This window comes from Saimiri boliviensis, chromosome 20 (assembly GCF_048565385.1).
Source record: "Saimiri boliviensis isolate mSaiBol1 chromosome 20, mSaiBol1.pri, whole genome shotgun sequence".
NCBI lineage: Eukaryota > Metazoa > Chordata > Mammalia > Primates > Cebidae > Saimiri > Saimiri boliviensis.
Genome location: NC_133468.1, coordinates 31,846,279 through 31,862,310, shown reverse-complemented (window position 1 = coordinate 31,862,310; position 16,032 = coordinate 31,846,279). Strand labels below are relative to the sequence as shown.

The 16,032-nt window shown below is 55.5% G+C and overlaps 1 protein-coding gene across 11 annotated transcripts; it reads left to right on the top strand.

The window, feature by feature from the left end:
* Positions 1–8,862: 8,862 nt before the first annotated feature.
* On the top strand, positions 8,863–15,836 carry ACHE (acetylcholinesterase (Yt blood group)). 11 transcript variants are annotated; one of them, XM_039460663.1, is made up of 5 exons: positions 8,863–9,303; positions 11,595–12,685; positions 13,023–13,507; positions 14,526–14,695; positions 15,494–15,836. In XM_039460663.1, exons 1-5 carry the CDS (start codon positions 9,174–9,176, stop codon positions 15,613–15,615), a joined length of 1,998 nt encoding a protein of 665 aa, XP_039316597.1. In that variant the 5' UTR covers positions 8,863–9,173; the 3' UTR covers positions 15,616–15,836. The 11 variants fall into 11 exon arrangements, with proteins under 11 accessions (XP_039316597.1, XP_074246551.1, XP_039316603.1 ...); XM_074390450.1 differs by lacking the exon at positions 15,494–15,836 and adding an exon at positions 14,776–15,483 and having other exon boundaries at positions 8,874–9,303; positions 12,894–13,507; XM_039460669.2 differs by lacking the exon at positions 8,863–9,303 and adding an exon at positions 9,657–9,790 and having other exon boundaries at positions 11,598–12,685.
* The last annotated feature ends 196 nt before the right edge of the window (positions 15,837–16,032 follow it).

Below are 16,032 nucleotides of genomic sequence, written 5' to 3'. Positions count from 1 at the left end.
ACAAGTTTTAACAGCCAAATTGATCAAGCAGAAGAAAGGATATCAGAGGTCGAAGACCAACTCAATGAAATAAAACAAGAAGACAAGATTAGAGAAAAAAGGATAAAAAGGAATGAGCAAAGTCTCCAAGAAATATGGGACTATGTGAAAAGACCTAATCTGTGCTTGATAGGTGTACCTGAATGTGACGAAGAGAATGAATCCAAGCTGGAAAATATGCTTCAGGACATTATTCAGGAAAATTTTCCCAACCTAGTAAGGCAGGATAATATTCAGCTCCAGGTAATACAGAGAACACCACAGAGATATTCCTCAAGAAGAGCAACTCCAAGGCACATAATCTCAGATTCACCAGGGTTGAAATGAAGGAGAAAATCCTCAGGGCAGCCAGAGAGAAAGGTCAGGTTACCCACAAAGGGAAGCCTATCAGACTTACAGCAGATCTCTCAGCAGAAACCCTACAAGCCAGAAGAGAGTGGGGGCCAATATTCAACATCCTTAAAGAAAAGAACTTTCAACCCAGAATTTCACATCCAGCCAAACTAAGCTTCACAAGTGAAGGAAAAATAAAGTTTTTTGTGAACAAGCAAGCACTCAGAGATTTCATCACCACCAGGCCTGCTTTACAAGAGCTTCTGAAAGAACCACTACACATAGAAAGGAACAAACAGTATCGGCCTTTCTAAAAAATACCAAAAAGAGCATCAATATAATGAAGAATTTACATCAACTAATGGGCAAAATAGCCAGCTAATAGTAAATGGCAGTATTATACTCACATATATTATTATTAATTCTAAATTTAAATTGACTAAATACCCCAATCCAAAGACAGACAGGCAATTTGAATAAAAAACTAAAACCCATCAGTATGTTGCATCCAGACCCATCTCACATTCAAGGATAAACAAAGACTCAAAACAAGGGATGGAGAAGGATTTACCAATCAAACAGAGAGCTAAAATAAATAAATAAAAAGCAGAAGTTACAATTAAGCAACAAAGATTAAAAGAAGCAAAGAAGGACATTATATAATGATAAAAGGATCAATGCAACAACAAGAAGAGCTGAAGATCCTAAATATATATGCACCCAATACAGGAATACGCAGACATACAAGACTTATAAAGAGGCCGGGCGCGGTGGCTCAAGCCTGTAATCCCAGCACTTTGGGAGGCCAAGGCGGGTGGATCACGAGGTCGAGAGATCGAGACCATCCTGGTCAACATCATGAAACCCCGTCTGTACTAAAAATACAAAAAATTACCTGGGCATGGTGGCACGTGCCTGTAATCCCAGCTACTCAGGAGGCTGAGGCAGGAGAATTGCCTGAGCCCAGGAGACGGAGGTTGCGGTGAGCCGAGATCGTGCCATTGCACTCCAGCCTGGGTAACAAGAGCGAAACTCCGTCTCAAAAAAAAAAAAAAAAAAAAAAAAAAGACTTATAAAGAGACTTAGACTCCCACATAATAATAGGACTTCAACATTAATATTAGACAAATCAGTGAGACAGAAAATTAACAACTATATCCAGGACTTGAACTCAGATCTGGAACAAGTAAATGTAATTAACATTTATAGAACTCTCCACTTTAAATATACAAAATATATACTCTTATCAGTACCACATCATATCAACTTAGAAGTTTAAACGAAATCTTGGTTGGCTCCTTGTTTGTTATTCTTTTCCCTCATTTTCTTTTATATCTTCATTATTAAGGACAATTATAGGCATACCCATATTTAGATTGCATTCTAGCCCGGGCAATAAAGCAATACCCCCATCCTCTCTCCCTCTTCCTCTTTCTCTTTCTTCCTCTTCTTTATTCTTTTTCAAAAAAAAAAAAAGAGAGAGAAAAAAAAAGAAATAATGAAAAGAATACAGATAAGGGCTTTGGCATATAGTTAAAGCAATGCTCAGAGGACAATGTATAGCTAGTATTAAAGTAACTATGTCAATAAATAAGAAAGAATGGAAATAAATAGGCTGGGCATAGTGGCTCATGCCTGTAATCCTAGCACTTTGGGAGGCTGAGGTGGGTGGATCACTACTTGAGGTCAGGAGTTGGAGACCAGCCTGGCCAACATGGCGAAACCCTGTCTCTACTAAAAATACAAAAATTAGCTGGGCGTGTGGTGCACGCCTGTTATATCAACTGCTCTGGAGGCAGGGGAAGGAGAATCGCTTGAACCCGGGAGGTAGAGATTGCAGTGAGCCAAGATCGTGCCACTACACTCCAGCCTGCTCAACAGGAGCAAGACTCCATTTCAAAAAAAGAAAAAGAAAAAGAAAAAAGAAAATAAATAAACAGCGAGGTATGGTGGCGCACCTACAGACCCAGCTACTAGGATGGCTGAGGTGGGAGGATCACTTGAGCCCAGGAATACTGAGCTGTAGGGTACAATGCCAATTCAATGTCTGCACTAAGTGTGGCATCAATGTGGCGATCTCCCGGGAGCAGGGGACCACCAGATTGTCTAAGGAGGGGTGAAGCTGCCCAGGTCAGAAACAGAGTAGGTCAAACTCCCTGCAGATCAGTAGTAGGATTGTGCCTGTGAGTAGCCACTGAACTCCAGCCTGGGCAACATCGAGAGCCTGTCTCTAAAAAATAAATCAATAAAATTAATTAGATGTCCAATTCCAGAAGTTGTAAAACAAACAATAAAATAAACCTAAGAAAACACATATAAGTTATTAAAGATAAGAGCAGAACTTAATAAACTGGAAAACAGAAAAATGAAGGTCCTTAAACACATGAAAAAATACTCAGATTCCCTCATAACAGAAAGTAGGCCAGGTGTGGCGGCTCATGCCTGTAATCCCAGCACTTTGGGAGGCCAAGGTGGGCAAATCACATGAGGTCAGGAGTTCAAGACCAGCCTGGCCAACATGGCAAAATGCTGTCTGTACTAAAAATACAAAAAATTAGCTGGACGTGGTGGCGAGTGCCTGTAATTCCAGCTACTCAGGAGGCTGAGGCAGGAGAATTTCTTGAACCCAGGAGGCAGAGGTTGCAGTGAGCCGAAATCGTACCACTGAACTCTAGCCTGGGCAACGGAGTGAGACTCCGTCACAAAAGAAAAAAAAAAAAAAAGGAGGAAGCCATTGGGGGAGAATGGGAGGCAGAGGGGAATCATCATCTCGGGAAGCACAGGAACTCGGCAGGGACCCCCACCCCGCAACCACGCACACACCCCACACCCTTCTCTTCGGAAGTGGGGGGCCAGGAGGGCCTGAGAGACTCTAGGAGTTGATTTTCTGGAAGTCACAGAGGGAGTGAGTTGCTGCAAAGCAGCCCAGCCCATCCAGGTCAGAGTTCTCACCCAAAGTCCAAAACCTGCAATTTACCAGCTGATGAAACCAAACAACCTCTGTATTTAATGCCTCTGGGCATCAGTTTCAGTTTCCCGGCTGTTAAACTGTACTAAGAATAGCCTGGGTGTGGTGGCTCACCTCCGTAATCCCAGCACTTTGCGAAGCCGAGGCAGGTAGATCACCTGAGATCAGGAGTTGGAGACCAGACTAGCCAACATGGTGAAATCCCGTTACTGCTTAAAGTACAAAAATTAGCCGGGCGTGATGGTGTGTGCCTGTAATCCCAGCTACTCAGGAAGCAGTGAGTCGATATCACACCACTGTACTCCAGCCTGGGCAACAGAGCGAGACTCTGTCTCAAAAAAAAAAAAAAAATGTAATGAGAATACAGCCTACCCCATTAGAACGCTGCAAGTGAGAATTAAATGAGATGATGTTTAGAAAAGCATTCAGGAGGCCGGGCGCGGTGGCTCAAGCCTGTAATCCCAGCACTTTGGGAGGCCGAGGCGGGTGGATCACGAGGTCGACAGATCAAGACCATCCTGGTCAACATGGTGAAACCCCGTCTCTACTAAAAAATACAAAAAAAACATTAGCTGGGCATGGTGGCACGTGCTTGTAATCCCAGCTACTCAGGAGGCTGAGGCAGGAGAATTGCCTGAACCCAGGAGGCGGAGGTTGCGGTGAGCCGAGATCATGCCATTGCACTCTAGCCTGGGTAACAAGAGCAAAACTCCGTCTCAAAAAAAAAAAAAAAAGAAAGAAAAGAAAAGCATTCAGGAAGCAGCTTGCAAGCCAGCCCTTCTCCCCCGTACGTGCTACTGTGAAAGCAATGCTGGATCTGGGCTACCCTTCCACTCCACCCTGTAGTCCCCAATGTTGTGGACATTTAAGGGATCCAGCTGGCCACAGGGCCAACCTCATAGCCAGCCTGCCCTGTCCCCAGGCCAGGTGGCAGAATCCCAAACCAGTCCTCCTCACTTCTGCACCGATCTTGTATTAAATACTCCGTGTCCCTGGAACCCCAGCCAGGGTCATCTAAGGAACCTGTGTTTCCGGCATGGCTCTCACTTGGCTGCTGGATACCTGCAGGGCAGCCGGGAGTGACCAGGAGGTCTCTGGGTGTCAAATATCTATAGCACCTGGTGTAACCTCACCAGCAGTTCCCGAGAAGCCATTCAAAATACACTGCTAACATTTAAACTGAGACCCAAGTCAGGGTTGGCTGGAACCTGTAAGACCAAGATCTGAGCAGCCAGTTGGACCAACATGCCAGGGGCCATGTCAGATGGGTGCTGGTTGGGTCATACCAGGGAAGATAAGTGTAACGTGGAGTTCAACGCACTGCTGGTGAATTAAGTTGCTTATTTCACTCCTTTCAGAAGCACCCAAGTTCATGGGCAGAAAAGAATGCTGAGAAAACTGCTGATCAGTTCCAATGGCTCACGCCTGTAATCCCAGCACTTTGGGAGGCGGAGGCAGGAGGATTGCTTGAGCCCAGGAGTTTAAGACCAACCTGGGCAACACAGCAAGACCCCATCTCTACAAATTAATAAAATATTTAAAAATTAGCTAGGCATGGTGGTGCCACCTGTGGTCCCAGCTACTCAGAAGGCTGAAGCAGGAGTACTGCTTGAGCCTGGGATATCAAGGCTGCAATGAGCTATGATGGCACCGTGGCACTACAACCCCGGGTGACAGAATGAGACCAAAAAAAAAAACCTGAGCACAAGAGTATGCCACTCCTGCCCGCTCCGCTCTACCCCTGGCCGGAAAAGAGGCTCAACTAAGCAAAAGGATGTTTGGTGAATTGCATGGGAAATACTACACACTGGCTACATATTTTTAAAAATTGTGAAAATAAAGTAGGACTTTGCAGAGACAAGCTATAAAAAATGTGTGAAATGCTCAAAACTAGCAAGAGAGAAAAACGTAAAAGGGATAGATAAGCCGCAAAGAGAAATCATCCTTTCCTGCTTGAACCGGGGAGATGGAGGTTATAGTGAGCCGAAATCACACCACTGAACTCCAGTCTGGGCAACAGAGTGAGACTCCAACTCAGGGAAAAAAAAAAAAAAAAAAAAAAAAAAAAAGGAGGCAGACGTTGGGGGAGAATGGGAGGCAGAGGGGAGCCATCTCCCGGGAAGCACAGGACCCCCATCCCGCAAGACGTAGCTTGGATCCAGCAGGAAGACTGGCCCAGCCTTAAGTAGGGGACATAGGAAGGGGTGGGCAGAGGGAGGAAGGTCCCTCGTGTGGCCTCAGGCTCCCAACTCTGCCAGGTTACAATCTCACTTAATGAGGAGGTGGGCAAAGGCTCATCATTAAAGGAAAAGTTTGGCCAGGTATGTGGCTCTCACCTGTAATCCCAGCACTTTGGGAGGCCAAGGCAAGTGGATCACTTGAGGCCAGGAGTTTGAGACCAGCCTGGCCAACATGGTGAAACCCCACCTCTCCTAAAAATAAAAAAAAAATTAACCAGGCATGGTGGCACACACCTGTAGTCCCAGCTGCTCGGAAGGCTGAGGCAGGAGAATCACTTGAACCTGGAAGGTGGAGGTTTCAGTCAGCTGAGATCGCGACACTGAACTCCAGCCTAGGGCGACAGAGTGAGACTGTGTCTCATAAATTAATAGAAGATGTTTTTCTTCAACCCCTCCTCCTTCCTGCTAGCTGGAATGTAGATGTGATGGCTGATGCTCCAGCAGCCATTCTACACCAGGCAGTGGAAATCACAAGCTGAAGATGGTGCAGTAACAAGATACTGTGTAAGAAGCACCAAGTTCTGTGTAAAAAACCCTGGACCCTGACATTGAGGGCACCATGCCAACCCTACATGACCCTTGTTTTTCTTTTTTCTGAAACAGAGCCTCTCTGTGTCACCCAAGCTGGAGTGCAGTGGCACATTCTTGGCCCACTACAACCTCTGCCTCCTGGGCTCAAGCAATTCTCATGCCTCGGCCTCCTCAGTAGCTGGGACTACAGGCACATGCCACCATGCCTGGCTAATTTTTGTATATTTAATAAAGACAGGGTTTCACCATGTTGGCCGGGCTGATCTTGAACTCTTGGCTTCAAATAATCCTCTTGCCTTAGCCTCCCAAAGTGCCGGGATTAGAGGCCTGAGCTACCGAGCTGGGCTTGGGTCTCTTTAATGTAAGACGGAATTTTGCTCTTGTTGCCCAGTCTGGAGTGCGATGTCGTGATCTTGGCTCATTGCAACCTCCACCTCCTGGGTTCAAGCAATTCTCCTGCCTCAGCCTCTCAAGTAGCTGGGATTAAAGGCATGCCACACCATGCCGGCTAATTTTGTATTTTTCATAGAAATGGGGTTTCTCCATGTTGGTCAGGCTGGTCTCAAACTCCCAACCTCAGGTGACCCACCCACCTCGGCCTCCCACAGTGCTGGGATTACAGGCATGAGCCACCATGCCTGGCCTCTTTCTTTCTTTACTTCCTTCCTTCTCTGTGTCTCTTTTACATAAGAAATAAATATATTTCTTTCTTTCATCTTCCTTCCTTTCTTTTTTGAAACAGGATCTTGCTCTGTCACCCAGGCTGGTGTGCAATCACGTGATCCACAGCCCAACACCTGGGCTCAAGCAATCCTCCTGCCTCAGCCTCCCAAGTGGCTAGAACTATAACTATGGGCCACCAAACCCAGTTAATTATTTTTATTTTTTTGTAGAGACAGGGCCTCACTACATTGGCCAATGCTGGTCTCAAACTTCTGGCCCCAAGTGATCTCTCTCTTTGGCCTCCCAAAGGGCTGAGATGACAGCCACTGCACCTGAACCAGGAAATACATTTCTATTATATTTTCTTAAAGCCATTATTTGGTTTTCAGTCTCATACAGCTGAACTGAATCTTAACCAATCAGCAGAGGAAGTAAGAATCTTTTTTGTTAGCTGAGTTGGGTCAAAGGCTGTTCTAGAACTAGGGCTCCCTTCTGGGTGCAGTGGCTCATGCCTGTAATCCCAGCACTTTGGGAGGCCAAGGCAGGAGGATCATCTGAGGTCAGGAATTCGAGACCAGCCTAGCCAACATGGTGAAACCCCATCTCTGCTAAAAGTACAAAAATTAACCTGGCATGGTGGTAGGCTACTGTAGTCCCAGCTACTCGGAAGGCTGAGGACAGGAAAATTCTTGAACCCAGGAGGCGGAGGCTGCAGCAAGCGGAGATCGAGCCATTGCACTCTAGCCTGGGCAACAAAGCAAGACTCCATCTCAAAAAAAAAAAAAAAAAAAAAAAATGTCGGCTTCCTGTCAAGGTGGGACACAGAGATAAGAGAGGAGCAGGGGAGTCCTCTGAATTGGCAACACTGGTAGTAGAAGAAAGGCTGATTCCTGGATTAACAGAAATGGTGAGAGAAGAAATGGGAAAAATCAAGGACATCGCTGCAGTGACAGCGGTGGAGGGTGGGGTCCCAGAGGACGCTGGGGAGGCTACTATGCTAGACTATGTAGGGAAAGCCCTCCTGGCTCGAGTGTTGACAAAGGTTGCTGAGAGCTCAAGGTGAAAAGAGCGATAGTTCAGGAAATGATAACCCTGGTGATAAACTGTCCCTGTCCTCCCTATCTTCATTGTACAGGCCTAGAAACTCGTGACGACAGAGGTTAGGTGACACACCTGCATGGCACAGTTCATCTGGAGGGTGAGAGGGGCAAGCTTTCATCAGCAACAGGGCCAAAAATCCCTTAAGCCTCAGGACTGGGTCAGGTCTCGGAGCACTCGATCATAGTTTGTTTCCCTCATTTTATTTTTTTGCGGAGACAGGGGTCTCGCTTTGTTGCCCAGGCTGATCTCCACCTCCTGGACTCAAGCGATCCTCCTGCCTTGGCCTCCTAGAGAGTCCTGGGATTACAGGCACTGCATCAGAGGCCACACCCGGCCCCATCATTTTAATAATTCATAATTACCACGCTTAGAAACCTGCCTCAGACCCATTCCCCCCGCAGCCACATCGACTGTCCATCCTTCTGTCCCCTGTCCCCTGCCCCCACCCACAGCCCTTACATCTGCTCTTCAGGGAGCTCAACTAGGGTACGTGGTCTGGCCAGTGGGGGAGCCTTCAACCAGTGCGGCCAGGACGCTGAAGGTCGGATGCAGGGAGCCTCGGTGTCCGGACAGGGGATTTGAGGGTGCGTGAGAGTGGGGCAGGGAAGCCGGAGACAGTGGGCACGGATGGCAAGGGGTTCACCTCCCCAGCGCCCCCAACCCAGCCGAGTCTCCGAGGCCCGAGCGGCTGCTTTTTGCGCCACCTGGCGGCCGTCTCTAGTGAGCGGAGCGCGGGTCTCCGTGCCTGCGGGACCCGATTCCCGCGGGGCGAGCGGGCACGGAGCGCGCCCAGCTTGGAGAGCCCGGAACCGCGCGGCCCAGGGCCGGCAAGACTCTGGATTCACCCCCTGTGAGGCCCCGAGACCCGACGCCGGGGGTCCGCGGCGGCGCACGCGTGCCCGGGGCACTGCAGAGCGCGTGGCAGCCGGAGCGAGCGTGCGCGCACCCGCCCGCCCCACGCCGCGCCCCGCACCGCCGCGCGCGCGCACGCACGCCCCGACGCTCGCCCGCGCCGGCCGCTCTCCCACGCGGGGGCCTGGGGGCTCCCGAGCCGGCCGCCTCCAGGAAGCAGGGGCCGCGCGCTGTTGCCGCCTGCACCTCCGGCGTGGGGACCCGGCACCAGCAGCCCGGTCCCCACAAATGACCTCCTGGAGGGCGGGGCCGGGGGGAATCTGCGCGGGTCAGGCCCCTTGGAGCAGGCTGGGGGCGCCCGGGCCAGGCCGCTCCCACCTGCCAGCCGCGCGGCCAATGAATGCTAGGCCTGGTGATGTCATGCCCCGACCGGACCCTGATGACGAATGTCCGAGGTCACCTGTCAGAACCAGCGCAGACCCACCCGCGGGGGTTCCAGAAGTTTCCACTGCCGCCGCGGAGTGCGGCCTCACCCCGCAGCCTTGCGCGTGCCACCACGCTGGCCTGCCTTCTCAGGTGTCCCCGAGTCACCCCTTCCGCCCCCGGGGGTCTCCTGTCTCCATGCTCCCCCACCTCATTTCCACTAGCGATCCCATGTTTACATCTCCATTCCCACAGGTGTCCCTTCATCCCTAGGAGTGTCCCACGCCACCTTTTCTGCACCAGTGCCACCTGGACCCCTAAGGGGACCGTCCTCGGCCACACTCCCACACGGCTCTCCTCCCATGCCACCGCTGTTTGTGTCGTGGCCGGGGATGCATGAACCCTTGGCCTTGAGCCAACCTCGAGGCCGTCAGGGTGTCCAAGTGTGTCCGTCCGTCTGTGAAAGTCGGTCCCTGCGTTTGTCTGTGCCTGTCACTGCATGAGGTCGTCCGTCTGCGCGTGTCTGTCTCCGCGGGCTTCTGTCCGTCTGTCTGTCACGTGGGTGTCTGCTCCGCCGCTGCAGGTCTTTGGGTCGCGTCTGTCACTGCGCGTCTGTCGTCGGTCGGCGTCTGGCACTGGAGTGCGTCTGGGCCCCCGGGTCTCCGGGTCTCGACTCCGAGGGAGGGAGAGGGAGGGGAGGTGGCCGCCCGGGGGAGCGGGGAGGGGCGGGGGCGGAGACAGTGGGCGGGGGCGGGCGGGGGCGGGCGGGGGCGCCGTGTGGCCCGGAGGGGGTGTGTGTGGGGGGCCGGAGGCGGCGGCTGTCAGAGTCGGCTCAGCCTGCGCGGGGGAACATCGGCCGTCTCCAGCTCCCGGCGCGGCCCGGCCCGGCCCGGCTCGGCCGCCTCAGGTGAGTCTCCCTCCCTGCCTGGGACTCTCCTCTCGGCCCGCATCCGGGGCACCGTGCGCTCCCCGAGGGGTCCAGGCCTCCCTAACGGGACGGCTCCAGCGTCCCAGGGCCTGCCCCGCGCCGCCCCCCTCCACCCGGCACTCGTCCGGAACTCTTCCCTGGCCGCCGCACACTCACCGACGCCCACGCAGGAGCCCGAGCTTGCGGGGACGGCCGCCGCCTCTGCGCTCCGATTCCCGCGGGGACCCCCGAGCGCCCCTTCCCCGATCGCTCCCTAGTCCGGGGCCACCCCCTGATTGGGGCGGTACCCAAGCTGCGCAGGTTCTCGGCGCCCAACTGGGAACCCCCATCCCCAGGGCCACGAGCCCAGCGCCCCTGCGCAGCGCCCCGCAAAGGCCCCCTGCGAGGCCCAGGACGCCCCCTCCCGCGGAGACTCCATCTCTATTTTTTGGGAAGGGGAGGCTCAGCGGAAGCCCCAGTTATAATTAGCGCCACTCGGGTTTCCTGGTTAATCTCCAGCAGCACCATCACCACCCCTAGCTCAGGGCGGCGGAGGCTGGGCGAGGGGTGACCGGCGGGAGAGGGGGGAGTTCCCACCCGGGGAATTTTGATCCTTTGGCTGGAGATGCCGGAACCGTAGCAGCTGCTGCCCCCAAAATAGCGCCCCCGCCCCTGCAGCCGGGGATCTCCGGAGCCCCGGGAACACAGGCGTCCCGGCTCGCCCTTCAGGCGGCTCTGCAAGGCCCTCGAACCCCCAGGCCCCCACCCCAAGTTCCCGACTCCCGTCTCGGGGCGGGGAGCGCCGACCTTTTCTCGGTCTATACTGCCCTCAGCCGGCGGCGGTGTGTACGGCAGCTTCAGACGGTTGGGGGTGCTCTCGAGTACAGGGGGGCGCGGGCTGGAAAGCCTGTTTGTTGGGGCTGGCCTGGGGGCGTGCGCAGCTGATGAGAACCCGCAGGCATCAGCGCTCGGTGCCAGACACTGGATGAGACAGGGCAAAGTGGGATGGGGAGTGGACTAGGCAGAATTTGGGGGACCCGGGAACCTGAGGCTTCCACACCCTGAATGCCCAGCCCACCACCCCCCAAAGGCCCGGGCCTGGCCAACCCAGGAGAGGGGCTGCGCCTTCAGGCCACCGCACGCTCCCCGAGTGGCGCCGCCCATCCCTGAGGCCGCGCCCCTGTCGGGTGGCCTGTACGTGGACTGCGGCCTCTGGTGCCCACACTGCAGGAGCTGGGCCGGGCCCAGTTCCCAGAGCTGGGAAGGAGGTGAGGGCGGTCGGCCCCCTGCGGGGTGCTCCTCTCTGTTCCCTGCATTTGTCTGGATGGGGGTGTCTGCCTGATCTCTGTCCCCTCCTGCCCGCTGGCCTGTGTCCTTGTCTCTGCCCGTCTCCTTTCCTCCCTCCCTCTCTACCCTCATCTTTGCCAACCTGCCCCACCTCCTCTGCAGCTGAGTGATAACCCTTGGGCCGACTGTGCCCTAATCTCCTCCCTCCTGGCTTCTCGGCTCTTCAACCTTCTCCCTTTCTTTTTCCCAGCAGACGCCACCTGCCCTGCAGCCATGAGGCCCCCGCGGTGTCCCCTGCACATGCCTTCCCTGGCTTCCCCACTCCTTCTCCTCCTCCTCTGGCTCCTGGGAGGACGGATGGGGGCTGAGGGCCGGGAGGACGCAGAGCTGCTGGTGACGGTACGTGGGGGCCGGCTGCGGGGCATTCGCCTGAAGGCCCCTGGGGGCCCTGTCTCTGCTTTCCTGGGCATCCCCTTTGCGGAGCCACCTGTGGGACCCCGTCGCTTTCTGCCACCGGAGCCCAAGCAGCCCTGGCCAGGGGTGCTGGACGCTACAACCTTCCAGAGTGTCTGCTACCAATATGTGGATACCCTGTACCCGGGTTTTGAGGGCACCGAGATGTGGAACCCCAACCGTGAGCTGAGCGAGGACTGCCTCTACCTCAACGTGTGGACGCCACACCCCCGGCCTGCATCCCCTGCCCCTGTCCTCGTCTGGATCTACGGGGGTGGCTTCTACAGTGGGGCCTCCTCCCTGGACGTATACGATGGCCGCTTCTTGGTGCAGGCTGAGAGGACTGTGCTGGTGTCCATGAACTACCGGGTGGGAGCCTTTGGCTTCCTGGCCCTGCCGGGGAGCCGAGAGGCCCCGGGCAATGTGGGTCTCCTGGATCAGAGGCTGGCCCTGCAGTGGGTGCAGGAGAACGTGGCAGCCTTCGGGGGGGACCCGACATCAGTGACACTGTTTGGGGAGAGCGCAGGTGCCGCCTCGGTGGGCATGCACCTGCTGTCCCCGCCCAGTCGGGGCCTGTTCCACAGGGCAGTGCTGCAGAGTGGTACCCCCAATGGGCCCTGGGCCACAGTGGGTGTGGGAGAGGCCCGCCGCAGGGCCACGCTGCTGGCCCACTATGTGGGCTGTCCACCCGGCGGCACAGGTGGGAATGACACAGAGCTAGTAGCCTGCCTTCGGGCACGACCAGCGCAGGACCTGGTGAAACACGAATGGCATGTGCTGCCTCAAGAAAGCGTCTTTCGATTCTCCTTCGTGCCTGTGGTGGACGGAGACTTCCTCAGTGACACCCCAGAGGCCCTCATCAACGCCGGCGACTTTCATGGCCTGCAGGTAACTAGTGTCTGGCAGGGATGCAGCTGGCTCCTCTGGGCCCCAACAGCCCCTCCCCTCCCCACAGGGACCCAGGCATCAGGGCTTCTCCAGACCCATTCCCAGAAGTTCTCCCTGAGGGCTCAGATCCCAGGGTGGTCAGCGGGGCCGACAGGAAAGGCACCATGGGTCTATTTTCTCTTTCTCTGCACCCCTCCCCTGATCTCAGCCTCTCTCCATCCGTGGTTCCGGGTCTGTAATTGTTCATCTCTCTGGTTCTTTGTCTGTCCATCTGTTTCTGTCTACCTGTCTGTCTATGCCCGTCCCTCCATCCCATCCTCCTCTCCCTCACCCCCAGGTGCTGGTGGGTGTGGTGAAGGATGAGGGCTCGTATTTTCTGGTTTACGGGGCCCCAGGCTTCAGCAAAGACAACGAGTCTCTCATCAGCCGGGCCCAGTTCCTGGAAGGGGTGCGGGTCGGGGTCCCCCAGGTAAGTGACCTGGCGGCCGAGGCTGTGGTCCTGCATTACACAGACTGGCTGCATCCCGAGGACCCGGCGCGCCTGAGGGAGGCCCTGAGTGATGTAGTGGGCGACCACAATGTCGTGTGCCCCGTGGCCCAGCTGGCTGGGCGACTGGCCACCCAGGGTGCCCGGGTCTACGCCTACGTCTTTGAACACCGTGCCTCTACGCTCTCCTGGCCCTTGTGGATGGGGGTGCCCCACGGCTACGAGATCGAGTTCATCTTTGGGATCCCCCTGGACCCCTCTCGAAACTACACCGCAGAGGAGAAAATCTTTGCCAAGCGACTGATGCAATACTGGGCCAACTTCGCCCGCACAGGGTCAGCAGTGGAGATGGGGAGGAGGCTGGGGAGGACAGGAATGCGGTGGGGGGGGGGTGGACACAGAGAGAGGCAGACACACAGAGATGCAAGGACCGTGGGACAGGGCAGGACAGGAGAGCCGGAGGTGGACATGCTCACAAGAGAGACAAAAGGGGAAAGACAGAAAGGAAAGTGAGAAGATGTAGACACAGGGAGGCCGGGCATGGTGGCTCACCCTGTCATCCCAGCCCATTGGGAGGCCAAGGTGGGAGCCTCTCTTTCGGCCAGGAGTTTAAGAACAGCCTGGACAACATAACAAGACCTTGTCTTTAAAAAAAAAAAAAAAACATATATATATATACACACACACATATACACAAAACTTAGAAAACTTAGCCAGGAATGGTGGCTGGTGGCTGGTGCCTGTAGTCCCAGCTACTCGGGAAGCTGAGGCAGGAGGATTGCTTGAGCCTGGGAGGTTGAGGCTGCAGTGAGCTGTGATGGTGCCACTGCACTCCAGCCCGAGCAACAGGGTAAAACCCTGTCTCTGGAAAAAAAAAAAAAAAAAAATCAGGAGACCCAAGACAAAGGAGTTCGAGCTGGATTGAGTCAAACCAGTGATGATTCACCACCAGCGACACATTCTCACACACACACACAAATTTACCTGGATCAAGAAGAGGACAATGAAATCTAGCATCAGGTGGTGTTAAAATGTGATGTTTGTAGACCTACGACCTGTCCTGGTCCTGGTTGCTTAGGAAGAGCTCAAGACCCCCTAGCCATTTTTTTAGTGGGAGAAACAAAGATGAAACAGAAAAGCTGAGGGAAATGGAGAGGAGACAGGGAGCACAGGAGGAAGGGAAGACCCGGATGACCCTGGGGACATTGGAGAAGGGAAAGGAGTGACTTGGTGGTGGGGGGAGGAGACGGGCTCTCTGGCGCTCTCTGCAGAGCTGGAGTCCAGGGTCCCGTGGGGATGGGGGCTGCCTCCTCCCACTGCCCATCTGGGCTGAGCCTTCCCTTTTTTCCGCAGGGACCCCAATGAGCCCCGAGACCCCAAGGCCCCGCAGTGGCCCCTGTACACGGCGGGGGCGCAGCAGTATGTGAGCCTGGACCTGCGGCCACTGGAGGTGCGGCAGGGGCTGCGCGCCCAGGCCTGTGCCTTCTGGAACCGCTTCCTCCCCAAATTGCTCAGCGCCACCGGTACGCAGGGGCCGGCGGGCAGCGGCTGGGAGAAGGGGAGTGGGAACCGGCCAGGTGTAACCCCTCTCTTCTCCCCCTAGCCTCGGAGGCTCCCAGCACCTGCTCAGGCTTCACCCATGGGGAGGCTGCTCCGAGGCCCGGCCTCCCCCTGCCCCTCCTCCTCCACCACCTCCTCCTCCTCTTGCTCTCCCAGCTTCTGCGGCTGTGACCACGGCCTCTTCCCCTCCGGCCACAGGGGTCCCTCCTCTAATGAGTGGTCGAACCATGGGGAAAGGCCCCACTCAGGGATCTCAGACCCAGCGCCCCCTCCCTCCTCAAGCCAAGATAGGGCAGGAGGAGGGGGCCGCGCCTCCCACCCGTCTCAGGGACCTTTGTTGTTTGAATGGAAATGAAAAAGTCAATATTCTTTTATAAAATTATCTTTTGGAGCTTGAGCCTGACACTGGGGGACAGAGGGGGCCCCCAGGCTGAATAGTATCTCCCCCATTGGGGTTATAACAGTCAACCATTTCTGTCTCTTCTTTTTCCCCCAACCTCCCCCTCCTGGTTCCCTCTGTCCCCCTGCCTCATCCTTTTCTCCTCCTCTCTCCTTCCTGCTGTCCTTCTCCGGCCCCGCCTCTGCCCTTATCCTCCCTCTCGTCTTTCGCATTCTCCTGATCCTCTTGTCACCATCCCACGTGGTCGCCTGCATTTCTCCGTGCGTCCTCCCTGCACTCATGCTCCCCCTCCCACGTGCGATCCCCGATCTTCTTCGTGCCGTCCTCCCCACCACCGCCTCGCCGGGCGCCCTGGCCGCAGACACGCTCGACGAAGCGGAGCGCCAGTGGAAGGCCGAGTTCCACCGCTGGAGCTCCTACATGGTGCACTGGAAGAACCAGTTCGACCACTACAGCAAGCAGGATCGCTGCTCAGACCTGTGACCCCGGCGGGACCCTCACGTCCCCCGCTCCGCCAGGCCCCCTAGCTGTATATACTATTTATTTCAGGGCTGGGCTACAACACAGACGAGCCCCAGACCCTGCCCATCCCCACCCCACCCCCGACGTCCCCCGGGGCTCCCCGTCCTCTGCATGTCTCGGGCTGAGCTCCCACCCCCGCGGTGCCTTCGCCCCTTCGGGCTGCCAATAAACTGTTACAGCCACGGGAGTGTGCGCGACTAGGGAGCCGGGAGTAGTGGGCAGAACGCCGGAGTCCCGGGGTCCGAGTCCATGCAGGCGCGGGGCCGGAGGGCGAGGGACAGGCGAGCTCTGAGGCGGGCGCAAAGCGCCTGCGCACTCCGGCCAAGGCTAGTCCCTGGCCCCGCCCCGTGGGGCGGATCTCGCGCCTGCGAAGTGCGG

Bases quoted from the DNA above. Each gene is read 5' to 3' on its own strand.
- ACHE (XM_074390450.1), top strand. From the start codon at position 9,174: ATGTCCGAGGTCACCTGTCAGAACCAGCGCAGACCCACCCGCGGGGGT. The intron at 13,508-14,525 runs GTCAGCAGTGGA...TTTTTTCCGCAG, and splicing joins GCCAACTTCGCCCGCACAGG to GGACCCCAATGAGCCCCGAG. The intron at 14,696-14,775 runs GTACGCAGGGGC...TTCTCCCCCTAG, and splicing joins CAAATTGCTCAGCGCCACCG to CCTCGGAGGCTCCCAGCACC.